The 14299-nt window shown below is 32.3% G+C and overlaps 1 protein-coding gene and 1 non-coding gene across 5 annotated transcripts; one reads left to right on the forward strand and one right to left on the reverse strand.

The window, feature by feature from the left end:
- Positions 1-2674: 2674 nt before the first annotated feature.
- On the reverse strand, positions 2675-2757 carry Trnal-cag (transfer RNA leucine (anticodon CAG)). Its single transcript has one exon. It is a non-coding gene; the product is annotated as a tRNA-Leu (tRNA).
- Positions 2758-5201: 2444 nt separating this feature from the next.
- On the forward strand, positions 5202-10531 carry LOC109603916 (fatty-acid amide hydrolase 2-A). Of its 4 annotated transcripts, none has more exons than XM_049964688.1 (7): positions 5202-5332; positions 8574-8759; positions 8811-9251; positions 9306-9581; positions 9638-9778; positions 9840-10277; positions 10329-10531. In XM_049964688.1, the coding sequence occupies exons 1-7, from the start codon at positions 5330-5332 to the stop codon at positions 10419-10421; spliced, it is 1578 nt and encodes a 525-aa protein (XP_049820645.1). In that variant the 5' UTR covers positions 5202-5329; the 3' UTR covers positions 10422-10531. The 4 variants fall into 4 exon arrangements, with proteins under 4 accessions (XP_049820645.1, XP_049820646.1, XP_049820644.1 ...); XM_049964689.1 differs by lacking the exon at positions 5202-5332 and adding an exon at positions 6654-6707; XM_049964687.1 differs by lacking the exon at positions 5202-5332 and adding an exon at positions 7803-7899.
- Positions 10532-14299: the final 3768 nt, after the last annotated feature.

Here is a 14299-nt window from a genome sequence, read left to right on the forward strand (position 1 = left end):
TTCTAGAACCTTCTCAAGAAAAACAAATAGAATGGCAATTATTTTGTTGAATAAACTTTGAAACGTACATTACCTTTTCCTACATAAAATTTCAAATGTCTTGCAACCAGTAGATGATGAATTTACTTTTTTTAAAGGTTTGTCATATAGCATATTGATATCTCGAAATAGGTGGAAGTCTTAACAGCCTTAGGAGTTATTGTCAGCCAATGTTGATTATGATCAGAAGATCTTTAAAAATGTCTAGGCTATTATTGAAACAGAGAACATCAAGGCTGGGATGGATCATGCTTATCAAAATTGGCTAGATAACAAGAAATATTTGTTAATCCTAAACAATATACAATAAATTGATTTGTTAATATATATTATATTTCTATTCATTATACTAATACTAATATTATATAACAGTAATATATAATTAATAATAAACCCACTTGTAACCAAATACAAAAGGCGGTCTTGAGCGCAACATCTACAATTTATAAACCGAAATAAGCACTTTGCGAAACTCCGCATCGCGCCGTAACACAAAATGGATATCAGCGGTAATAAATACGACGAACTCAATTTTTCGAGAGTGCCGACTGTTCGGATGACTCCGGGGGCGGCCGCTCGACGTTCCCGTCTCCCTCACGCTGCGAAACGGTGTCGGATGGAAATCCGGGACTTGAGTCCCGGCTTTGTACACCATCTGGCGTTGCCCGAAACCACTTTCGCAGAACGGCAGCCTTCCAAATCTGAATAGAGTTGCGAAAAGCAGCCGAGTGGATGATAATAAACAGGGACGGGCCTCCCTTAATTATATTCGTTTGTGCTCGAGACTCGGCTACCTGACACAGGGATGTTTTGAGGTGGGATTAAATATTCGCCGCAACTATTGTACGTCTCGGATCTTGGAACATGTCTATGGGTTTTCTTGGCGAGTTGCGGGGGTTGGTCTTCAGTTCACGACGAACTCGGTCGATATGTCCTTACTTTGCTCGCCTTTGTTGCTTATAATGTCGCGTTTCTTTTCTTTTCAATGCCGTACGCCAGATAAGAAAGATATGTAAGCGTCAAGACAATAATAATTATTCCATTCTCCAGATTTGCCTTCAACGCGTCGTCATAACCGTCATTACGGAACGGGTGAGAACACCTGGTGTTCCAATTATGAACGTGCCAATGACAAAAGTGGATTATCTTTGTTTAAGAATATATAAGGCACGAAGATCCTCGTATTCTCTTGTAGCTTTCCAGTTTCAGCTATTGATGGTTGGTTCCTTGGTGGTTTTTAAATTACCTAAAAAGACAAAGTTAATCAAATATGAATATTTAAATGTTAAATAAGGCTGGCATTTACATAAATGTAAAATTTGATTAAGCGGTTTGATTTAATAAACAATTTTCCATGAAAGGGTCATATAAATTAAGCCGTCCCCAAGGAGTTAAACAAAACTCGATTCCACCTCATTATCCCCATCTAATTACTCCGTCGTTCTTTGTCCCTCAACTAAAATATAGGTCAGCCGGTCTTAAAACAACAAAACAAGATTTAATTTTTCCTCCCTCGAAAGGAAAATTAAATCCGAGAGAAGCGGAGAAAGAAAGACGTCGACGTCGTCGGTGTATCGACGCCGCGCAAAAAGACATCGGCAAGTTGCGGCTATATAAATGCAGGCGGGGACGGCGGCGGCGGAGGGGGCATCGGCAAACAGTAATAATACGGTACGACATGAGAAGTGTGTCGGAATCCAACAAGTCGCGGCGCCGCGACGCTATGGGCGGTCAACTAACAGGCGCCTTCAACGCACAGTGGAATCAATACGACCAACCACTTTGCTCTTTTCATCTTTTCGACACTTGTTCTACCCTCAAATTGTAACACATATAATCATGTCTGTGGTTATGGTAAATATAGTGGGGGACTTACTGTCTCTATTGCACATGATATCTCTTTCAGGATTTAGATAGATCAAACTCTTTTTGTACTGTATATATTTAAATAGTATATATTTAACTCTAATTCAATTTCTGATCTTCCACTGGGTTAATTAATAAAATCAAGCATCTATAGCACTGGATATTTTATAAAATAAAACTAGGGTCGCGCCGCTGTTCCCTGACTCCAACTAATTTGGTCCGGGGGTGAATTCAATATGTAGGTTATAAAGCGGATGTGCGCGAGGACGAAGGAAGGACGGATTGAACAATTTCCATGGAACGGTGTCCTATTTGCACACACTGCTGTTATCCTGGTATCGTTAGCGCCGCCTCCACGTTCTCCCCTGGGGACGAGCCGCAGATTACGGGGGAGACGGTAACGAAACTCCACGCTTCTTCCTTTCATTGAATTAGAAAACTTTGATTCGGAAAGTTGAGGGCTCGCCAATGTTTCCGCGGTCGCGCCAAACTGGATTATCCTCGTTGAAACTTAGCCTATATTTATTATTGGAATTGTTTTTTATATTTGCATTTTCTCATCTAATTTATTATTTTCTATTTTAATTATTATAGGATATATCCTTTTCTGATGAGACAATTTTTTCCTCTAAAAAGTTTGCGAATCTTCATCAGTACGTAGTCCAAAGAAGCATGTCCTTCAAAAACTTCCAGTTTGATCATGTTAACTTTTTGAAATTTTTATCTCTAACTTGACATTAGAAAATATTGACAGTTCAAAAAGAGATTGTGTCAGAAGTGGGATTCGAACCCACGCCTACAGAGTAGACTGCGACCTGAACGCAGCGCCTTAGACCGCTCGGCCATCCTGACATATGATTTTCTAATCAGGCGACACTTTTCGTTATCAATATTTTTGTGATAAGCACAACAACGAAATAACACGATAAATTTTTATCTACCACAAACAACATACTTGAGAGTTACGAGGCCAAAACCAGAATTAAAGTGTTCCAAATTTTTTCGAATGGCTTCATCAAATGTTCTTGTTGTGCCGTAGTTTGTAGACGAACACCATTACCATTTAATTGCAAAACTTGCAGATATTCAGTTCGAAGTTAACGCGAGCAAAAAATTTCATTTGTTTCGACGAACACGTTACGAAAACATCGTTTTCATTTAACCCAACTGAACAGTCAATAAGTGAACAGTCGTCGTCAATTAATCCACGCGTCGCAGTGTTTAATTCGTTTTTCTTCTGCGGCTCCGGTGTATATTCAATAAAAGTGCGCCCACACAGCCTCACTCCAGACTAATTCACTCCTGGATTCAATACTGTGTCACAGAACTCCCCCCGGATCACGTCTCGAACATTAAACAATGGCTGTACCATTATACGAACGGCTACGACATCGATTTTCCATATAGACAATGGTTCGAAGCGATTTTATGCTCATTATTTGCTTATTACCGATGCATGGCATAAGCGACAGTTTAAATTATTTAATTTACACAATTGCTTGTTCAAAGTAATATAAAAGAAACAAGTCTAGAACACATGAAAGCAGTGTGTGGTAACTAAAAAAATACATATTAAATATTTTAGACACAACACTTTTATTTAATGTAAACTGTTAAAATAATTACTATACTACTAATATATTCTTATCCAATAAAATGTTATATATATTGGATCCAATTCAGAAATATATATATATATATATATATATATATATATATATATATATATATATATATATTTCTGAATTGGACTGTACATAAATAAGGCAATATTAATTTTGAAAGTGATTTTAATGACTAAATCTGTGTTATTTAATTTAACATATTATTTAACCAATCCATCACAAGTTTGGATTTGTGTTTGAGATGGTTTTCATGTTGGAACATTTATTAAGAGTATCCATTCTTCAATGTATGGAAGCAAATTGCTGTTTAATATATCCCTATACATAAATTAATCTAAGGGTATCTTCGCCAGAAGAATTGAAGCATCCCCATAATATAATTGAACTGCCATGTTTCATCAAATTTTTTGTGTAGTTTTTTCCCTGTAGGATATTTAACATAAGCAGAACCATCATACTTTTATAAATTAAATTTAGACTCGTCACTAAAAACTACACCCAACTATTCTGTGGCCCAGTGAATTTCAAGCAAGTCAAAATTGGACTTTCACATTTTTAGTAGAAATCATAGTTTTCCTTGTTGTTCTGGGGTCAAACAAACCTCCATCCACTAACCATCTTCTTACAGTCCTTGAAATAATTTCAGAAGATCCTATTTTCTCCAGAATTTCAGTTGACGATAATATTGGATTGATTTTACGCATCCGAATTAAGCAGTTATCGATTTTCTTTCAAGTTTTTTGACATTAGTAATATTTTTTCTTGTTACCATTTAAACATTGTCTGTAAATTTTTCAATAAAACGATTGACTTATTTAGCTGTAAACTCTTTGACATCCCTCCTTGATTCTCTCGGTCTTGGTAACGCTAAATTATAATTTTTCTTACAGTTTCACTTTCACGACCAATATATATAATTATAATAAGCAAAAGACCGCTAGTAAATAATTGATTTGAATTCACAGAAATCAATAAAAAACCAGTATACTTTTTAGATTCAAACTGGTTGAAGTTTTTGATATGTTAGGGAATCACGGAATGACATTTCCGAATAAAACATCCCCCGAAATGTGGGAAAGTTTTCCCTTCAAGACATTGATTCGTTTCGTTTCCCGCGGGACGAGATTCGGACGGTGACCACCGCACAACCCGTTGCCATCTCACGTAACGGCGCCGCCGTTCCCGTGGGAATAGCTTGTGGAGGCGTCGACTTGATCAGGATTGCAGGAGTGCTACGGACACGTGATGCGGGAGCGGCGACAACGACGGCGGCGTTAAACCGCTCCCGCGGTCGAATGTTTCCATAATTCTGACTTTAATCATGTATATAATCAATTTTGTTTGGTTTAGATTAAGTTTGATTGGTTTATTTATTAAAGGATAATTTATTAACAAATAACTAGTACAACTAACAATAAAAATATATTATTACCATAGTACTTACTAACAACATTATTATCATTGTTCCTTTAAAAAAACATTTTAATTTAACACCGCAACATTTAATACATATTACTTTTAATTAATCTTCTAATTTCTAATCGAAGTAGATTAGTAAATCTGAATAAAAAACAAAATAATTTAAATTTATATTCTTCTTTATTTCATGGAACCTACTATTAGGCAACCCAGATAACAGTTTTATCCGCACTAACGGTTTCCGATCATCGATTTGTTGGTTCGTGACAATAACTAGTACAGAATTTCTCTTTGACCTGAAAGTAAAAAATGTGTGCGGAGAAGAAAGTCAGGTTCCATTTTAAGATGATATTCTGTTCAGAATTGTGCCTTTTATAAAAATGGTATGTTCTTTGTTTATTATTATTATTATTTTCATTAAATGTATCAATTTCGTAATTACATAAATAGATAAATATTTTTATTGATTTGTTTATGTTTATTTGTTTTCTTAATGAATGTTTAATATTACTTAAATGTGATATATTTTTTATCATTTTTATACTCTTACTTAATGCAATTTTTAGTATTGTTGTTATTAAAAACTTGTGAACATTGTTCAAATTAGTTTTTTAAATATATAAAATTTGTTTATTTTTTAGTAACCTACTTCCACTATATGCAACCCTGGTTACAATGTATTAATCCCGTCTGTATTCAGTTTCTAATACACAAACTATCAAAATGAATTATAACATACATTAAAATAATTTATGAAGATTTTGATTGATTATTTATTATATGTTTAACAGAATAACATGCTTAAAATATATATTTTTATTATAAATAAATTTCATAAAATTTATATTCCAATTTTATTTCAATTTATTGTTCTTTTTGCCAGTTTATTTCAAACACTGCTTGATAATAATATTTTCTCCGAATTATGAATATCCATACTTTTTTATGAAAATTGGTATTTACCCATTTCAGAGGGCGCTTAATCAAGTGGTGTAGTTAAATTTTCTATAAAAAATGTGCTAGCATGATTTCTTCAATTTTTATGCCAAAAAAATACTCTGTAGATTTTAGTTTAGTTTCATGGTTTACCATTAAAAAAGAAGTTTGTTAAAATTGGACATAAAATACAATTCTTATTTCTCGCTTTCAATATAATGATGAATATGAAACGCAAATCTATCCAATATACATACAGTAGGAAAAGCGGTTGACCCGTCTGAATTTAGAGAGAGGCATCATGCATGACAGAGACAGTAGAAGTCTGTCCCATAGTGAGAGACTTACTGTCTCTATTGCCCATGATGTCTCCTTCAGGATTCAGATGGATCAAATTCTTTTTATACTATATAAATTAAATGTTTAATATAATATAAAACAATATAAAATAAATAAATAGATTTCGCGGAATAAACTTCATTAAATTTTGTTTAGTATAAATAAATATTAAAAACCAGCATCTATTTACCAGTGCTTAACTTACATTTACACGAATTAAAATTTCACACGCGTAGGTATACAATGGTATTAATGTATTTTTATTTGTTGCATCAGTCAGTTCACGTTACCTTACTTACAAATGAAAGAAAGAAAAAAGTTATAGCCCAATTTTAAACAAGTATAATAATTTCCATTTTATACCTGAAGGCAAACTTGAACAACTTAAAAACGAGAATAAAAATGGATTCGATCCAGTCTTTTGACTGAAACAGTTTTGTGTGTTTCTTCAAGGCAAAAATACACTACAAATATATAAATAATGTAAGTACAAATGTATTTAGTGCTTAACCAATAATTTAATTTTAGATTTTATAACTTCCTAACAAATGAGTTTTTATTAAAATTATTTAATTATATGTCAACAAATTAAACTTGAATTTTAAAAACAATAAATTGTACTTGTTACATAAATGCGTACAAAATTAATAGACAATAAAATTTTTACCACATATTTTAGTTATAATTCATCATCTTAATGTGCCACAAGGTTAAGTATATCTATCAGATCATTACACGTGACACCCAGAAAAAACAATTTAACTTTTTTTTAATACATTTTATTATGATGAAGGTCGTTTTGTTTCAATTTCCTTAAAACCACAAAAAATCTACTAAAAATTGCATATTCAGCAACTATTTTAACCAGTTCAAATGAATAAATTTATACATTTAAAACAAGATTCGTATAGTCCCGCATTAACAAATGTTTAATTATTCATTTTTAAAACAAACTGCTGACTAGGTTTATCCACGTAAATTGTTAGTAAACAAAAAATGTTCCCGCTCCTTTATACACAAATTTAAATTTAGATTAGATCTAAGTGTTTTTTATATGACCAATTTACATTAGTAGATACATTAAAAAATAATAATTATCAAAATATGAATTAAAATTAACACACTATAGGCGGGTAGCAAAATGATCCAAACTAAGTTGTTGAATTATAACAAAAAATAAGAGATAATTCTTTCAGTTCCGTATGTAAACCAATAGAGTAAAATTATCTCACCCCTCTTTTAAAGTAACTACATTCAAAAAGGTAAAAATTACCGACCAGCTAACAATCAACAGTTCTCGAGACGGGTAATTTTACCCGACCCGCTTATAGTGTGTTAATACTAGATAAGAAGTACAGAGTTCAATATTTAAATTAAATTACGTGTACAGTATTTGTTTAAATTGTTATACAAACAATCATATTAATTAATTGTACAAACCGTTTTAAAATATTGATTTTATATCTTACACTTACAAATGGTTGGTTATCAGTATTAATGTCTGTAATTTTTGTTCGAACGTTAAAGCGCAGGTCATACGTATATTATGTAAAAAATGTGCAATTATTGTTTGATCAGTAAATTATCAATTGAAGTTTGTATGAAGTGAAGTTTGTTATGTTATATAGAAAATTGTGAACGATTTTTCAACTGTAACATGAACAACTCAACAAAGGTAAACAAATTTTAGTTTATTATTTTTATTGTTTGTACTTTATCTATAAATGTACTAAAATTAATTAGTTTTAAACAATTTTCTAATTCATTTTCTAAAAAAAATTAGAAAAGTTGTTAAAGGTGTATATTTATATGAGATATTAACCAGAAATTAATTAATTAATTAACCAACATTTCCCTGAATAAAGTAAAAGTTAATTTTCCCAAATGCGTTTTCAATAACTTTTAACAGTAATTACACCAAATTACCAATTACCGATAAGGCAATGTCCTACCTCTAATGAATGTTTGTCAGTCACATTTACTTGGTCAAAACATCATATCTACATTATTATACCTGTTGAAATTTTTATTTGATCGTCGCGTGTTGGTAATAAAAATATTTTTATATATTTTTTGTGAATTCTTTGTAATCATTTTGATGTAAGCAACCTGTAAATATAAGCTACCTCTGCCGTTTAATAATTAGTATTATGTCTGTGACGGTCGTAGTTGAACCTTCTGATAATGCACAAACAAGACAACCTAATGAACATTCAGGTGATTCGTTCAAGGTAAGAACTAAGCAAAAATTAACTTTGCGAAAAATTATCAAAACAATTATTATATTTTTATATAACAAAATGTGAAGACCTTCTTGTTAATTGTAATTGAAATTCAAATTGTTTTCAGAAAATGGTCGCCCGATTCAGAGCGAGCAGGATAGTCGTGTGGGTGTATCTGAGACTGGCTGATTTATTTATCCTGCCAGTGAACATCTTTAAGAGCTTCAAAAAGAAACGGATATGCCCACCAATCACCAACAAAATCCTCATGTACAAAGCCACGGAACTTGCCGAATTCATCAGGAACCAAGAAGTAAATCTACAAATATGTTGGTACCGATACTCAAAAATAGTTTATTTTTAGATTACTAGTGAAACGGCAGTACGAGCATACGTAGAAAGAGTCAAAGAAGTCAATAAACTAATAAACGCAGTGATCGATGACAGATTCGATGCTGCAATTGAGGAAGCAAAATCGGTGGACGACTTAATCAAAACGAAAAAACACACTGTTGCCGATCTGCGTAACAAGTACCCGTTGTTGGGCGTACCCTTAACCGTGAAAGGAAGCATAGATGTGGCGGGAATGCGTAACACCTCAGGATTGCTGGTTCGAAAGGACGTAATTCCGGCTGAGAAAGACGCAGATGCTTTGGCGTTGGCCAGAACGGCCGGCGCCATACCTATTCTGACCAGCAACATTCCCGAGCTGTGCCTGAATTGGGAGAGCAAAAATAAACTGCGGGGTACCACAAGGAATCCTTACGATGTCACCAAAACTGTTGGCGGATCATCTGGAGGAGAAGTAAAGAAAACACTTAACAACATCGCAAAAAATCTATGATTTTTTTTATTTTAGTGTAGTTTGATGGCGTCTGGAGCCTCCTTAATAGGAATAGGATCAGATATAGCAGGTTCATTGAGGTTGCCGGCTCACTTTTGCGGAACATGGGGTCACAAGCCGACGCCCGGCGTCGTGTCTTTCCGGGGACATTATCCTAGTTGTAAAGACGAAGGGGCATGGGAGGAGACGTTTACCATTGGTCCTTTAGCACGTTACGCCACCGACTTAAGGCTTTTGTTACACCTAATTTCTCAACCTAACGTTAGAGAGAATCTTGACTTATTTAAACCAGTAAATAATTAATTATAATATTCAAGAAAAAATACAGTTAACATTAATATTTTTAGGTGGATTTGTCGAAATTAAAAATTTATTATATAGAAGAAATGGACAGTCCTGTAATCGACAAACCCAACAACAATGTTAAGAAAGCAATGACTAGAGTAATTGACCACTTCAACACAATATCAAAAATTAATTGCACAAAAGTACGACTTTAAATATCTCATTATATATTGAAAAAATTTACACTTGTGTTTGTACTTTCAGATCAATATTCCGTTAATGGATTATGCCGGGGAATTAGCCTATTTGAAACTATTAGACATCGATGACGTGGATAATTTATTCGAAGGAAAAGGAGAAGGTTCATTCTCCGAACTCTTCAAATTCTTAACTTTCCGTTCGAATTGCCAGTTCACGTCAATCTGCTATGGAATCCTGCGAAAGTTCTCTGACGTTCTGTTGCGCAACAACATCAAAGTTGTGAACATGAAATTGGAGGAGTTGAAGGACGAACTGCAGGATCTACTTAAGGACGATGGAGTTTTAATATGTCCCACTTTTCCTGCGGAGGCGCATTATCACAATAACATATACAGGAAATTGTTCAACCCTGCTTATTGTGCAGCGTTTAATGGACTCGGGTTTCCCGTTACTAATTGTCCTGTTTCCAGGACCGAAGATGGTTTACCTGTAGGATTACAGGTTTGTTAAATACTTATTGTTGTAATTTTTTATTACCGAATTGTTGTTTAGGTTGCTGCAGCACCGAACTGTGATAGATTGAGCCTTGCTGTTGCGGAAGAAATTGAGAAGGCTTTTGGAGGTTGGCAACCACCATCTAATTGAATACACTAACATTTAGACTGAGTTTTTAAATTTAATACACTACTTACTGTTTATGGTAATTTTTATTTTTGTATTGAAGTACACTGTTTATATTAAATACATTACACAAGTCTTTGTTACATTATTTATTATGAAAAACAGTTCGGAAGTAAACAACAAAAATTTGACAAACAATTAAACAATAATTATTCAAGACTACCACCAGGGTCAATGTCAAAGATTCTTGGAGGTCATTTTTTTTATTACAGACTAAAAATGATGTAAATAAGTTGTAAATGAAAATTTCTATACCGTACTTAATTAAATTCCGTAACAATATACAGGGTGTTTCATAACACAATCGAATAACAAACAGTACACTAAAAAAACTTTTCACTAGTTCTAACGTTCTTCCTTGTTGCTGTTCTTGGAGACGCAGATTATAGACAGCTGTTATGATCACCGATATTTTGTACTTCAGTACGGTATACTTCGGTTGAAACAACAAAAAATCAGATAAAAATTGTTTACAATAATTGAAAATATTAAGAAGTAAACACTAAACACTGTATAAAAAAGTTTATATTAGTTTTTTTATGTAATCGACTTATTATTTAGAAGTGCATAACTAGTTAAAAAATGTCGGATAAGTTATGAAACATCCTGTATATTGGAATACCTAAAATTGTTATTGATTACTTATTCCTTGTTTTTAATTCTGCTCAATTGAAGATCGTATAAAAAATCAAATCATAAACAGTTTTATAATTGTGATGCCCTTCAACGGATGTTTGTTTGTCTCAAGAAAAATTTTTTTCTAAAAGACAAAATATTGTAATTACAAAAAAATGTATAAAATGATCGTTAAAATCGAAAAAATAAATACACCTAAAATTATTTTTATCTAATTTTGGAAGTTTTTTCATTATCTGAAGTTAATTGAACAAGTAACTTAAAAATTGTTTTTAGAATACAATCTTTTTACTTTTGATCCTGGTAAGTTCTGAAATTATATATTGTAGAAACTAAAATAAATAAAAAATGGCGGTAATCTAAGAGTACATCTAAATCTATTCAGTTTGTGGTACAAACCACCCAGACAACTGGAATAAAAGAAACAAATCGACTCGTTCATATAATTTGCATAATATTAAGATATATATTTATTCTGTATCTTATATCATGAGAATAATTTATAAGGGCAAAATAGAAAATTAACATGTTCTTTAACTGTCTATAGTGTCAGTCCCATAAGACTAGGAAATGTTTATCTTTTGTTTTGGGAATATCTATTCCTAAACACAAACTACTTTATGGTTTTTGACTAAAATATGTATTTGAAAATCAATGTTATTAGATATATTAAAAGCAACTCATCCTACAAGTAGATTATTCTAAAATTCTAAAAAATCTGCATAAATTCAGTAAATTGTTCATGTTTTATTTCGATGGAGAAGGCATTATGTTAATCTTTGCAGCCTTCATAAAACATTTATATTGTTTAAAAAAGAAACAAATACACATACGAATATATTATAAAGTTACTTATAAATAAATAAGTTAATGGTTTTAGTTTTTATAATTTTTTGATTATTGAATGTTGTTACAATTAATAATATATGGAGTACTTAGTTATAATTTGCTATATTAAAATATTTAATTTCTTAACAAATAACTGTTGAGTATTATATCCAAATAATCGGTTTAACTAAACAATAATTTATTTACAATGTTCATCTATTTATTATTTATGTATACGGAATAAGAAGCATTATGTTTTTTAATATTTATAATTAATTCATCTTTTAAAAGTTTTCTACAAAACAACCTTATTAAAAATAGCTTTTGTTGCAAAATAATTTATTTTTCACATAATTACAAACTATAGATTGTGCTTTAAATAGACTGCATTGTGTTTCCATGTCGATAAATAAAATAGTACTAATATAAAAGTCAATCGATCCCCGACATCAGTTAACACTTCATTCCAGAAATCTGTACCAAAAGTGAAATATAACAAGTTAACAATGTCTATCCATAAATTAGTTCTTAAAAAATACTAACTCTTAGCACCTTTTTAGATAAATTTCCATCAATACTTATTCCTTTTTTTTTCACTCCAGAATCTTTGGATATATGACATACCGAATCGGATTTTTTAACTGAAAGAGGGTTTAAATATGTCAGAAAGTAATGGAGTGCTTATTGCAAAAATATATCTTGTTAAGTGATGTCAAAAAAAGAGTACATTGAACATATATGGCAACCCGACTATAAGAAAGACACTAATCAGAAAAAACACTAACCATAATACAAGTGATTACTGAAGTAAAATAATGTCAATTCAATTTTTAATTACGACATATATATTGGAGATGAAATAAGCAAACGCCGGTTATATGCTGAAGGTTGATGAACTTTTTAATTAAGATTAGTTGTAATAATAAAATTCATGTAACAATTTCAAATGGTTGCAAGAAATAATAAATAAGGGTTTAAAACATATACTTCGATTAAATTGATGAATTAAACATATTACATTAATCAGTTAAAAACTAATATTATTTAATTCTAATAAATCAAATAATACTATAATTACTTGAAATAAAATACAATTTAACCTTTGATTTCTGTATTTATCATGCATGTTAGCATTATGAATGTATGTGTAGAATGCTACAATGTGATTCCGGTCCCTACAGATACCTGTTTGTGCAGGATATTAAGTCACCAATAAATAGTCTAGTGGCGTGAAACTCGGTGATCTCGCCCAGTGTCTGCCCAAGCAGGTCTCCTCCACCGTAACCCACGGTTCTAGTACGATCTTCTGCAAATTCCACAAAAACACCAATAGTACTTTTTAGGCTTTCAAATCATGTATGTGAATGAATGGATCCAAAGGAAGAATAGATTTCTACGACTTTAATTTAGTTCTAGACCCTTTCATTTTAAACTTAATATTGGTGATTTTTAGAGTTGTTTAAGTTAACGATGATTAATATTTGGACAATATGGCCTGCGACTGCGGCTGTATAATGGGACCTTGGTCACTACATAATTTGTGGTTTAATTTGTAGTAAGGGCGTGTTACTGAAAGTGAAAACCTGTCTAAAGAATGTCCCAAATTTTTGTTTTCCCTGCCCAAACCGCAAAATGTAAACCGCTTCCTCACCGACTAGACGCAGTCGAAATTTTGCCGCGCTTCTATTGGGCGGAAAACCACAAAATTGCTAAAAATAGCGGCTGGCTTGAAAACCGCCAGCACTTTAATATCAATGTCTATATATATATTATTTTCCGCCTGCTGCTGAGTTTTGGGACAAAATTTTTGCCTTGTCGGTGGAAAAGCGGTTTACCACGTTGCCGACCGATTGTACAGTAATTGTCATCAGACGGAGAAGTGGATTTTATTCCCGATGCTTTTAGCATTTTGCGGTTTTGCGCCTAATGTAGTGTTCCAAGAAATCAACACGCCACACCAATAATAATGGATTACTATTACATTAAACGGAAAAAATAAACGCATATAGTACACTCTTTATTTAAAAGTCGATTTTTATTTATAATTGTTAGAAATTAATTGAGCCCCCACCAAATAAGGTGGTATTTACGAAGTTCCATTGAGACTATCTTTCATTTGGTCGTTGAAATACACGAACGCGTCTATCGCACGAGTTCAGGCAAAATGTATTGGGTTGTTCGGAAAGTAATTTCGTTTTTTTTTTTGTGGAAATGAAAGACAATTTTCGTATAATAAACAAATACTTCATTAAATTATATTGTATATTGGCCGTTCTGGTCCAACACCTTTTGCTATCTTTCTGGTAGTAGCATAATTCCACGCTCATAAAATTTTTGGTCTTTGCTGGCAAAAAACTGATCGAGGTGGTTTTTGACCT

Source organism: Aethina tumida, chromosome 3 (assembly GCF_024364675.1).
Source record: "Aethina tumida isolate Nest 87 chromosome 3, icAetTumi1.1, whole genome shotgun sequence".
In the NCBI taxonomy this organism is placed as follows: domain Eukaryota; kingdom Metazoa; phylum Arthropoda; class Insecta; order Coleoptera; family Nitidulidae; genus Aethina; species Aethina tumida.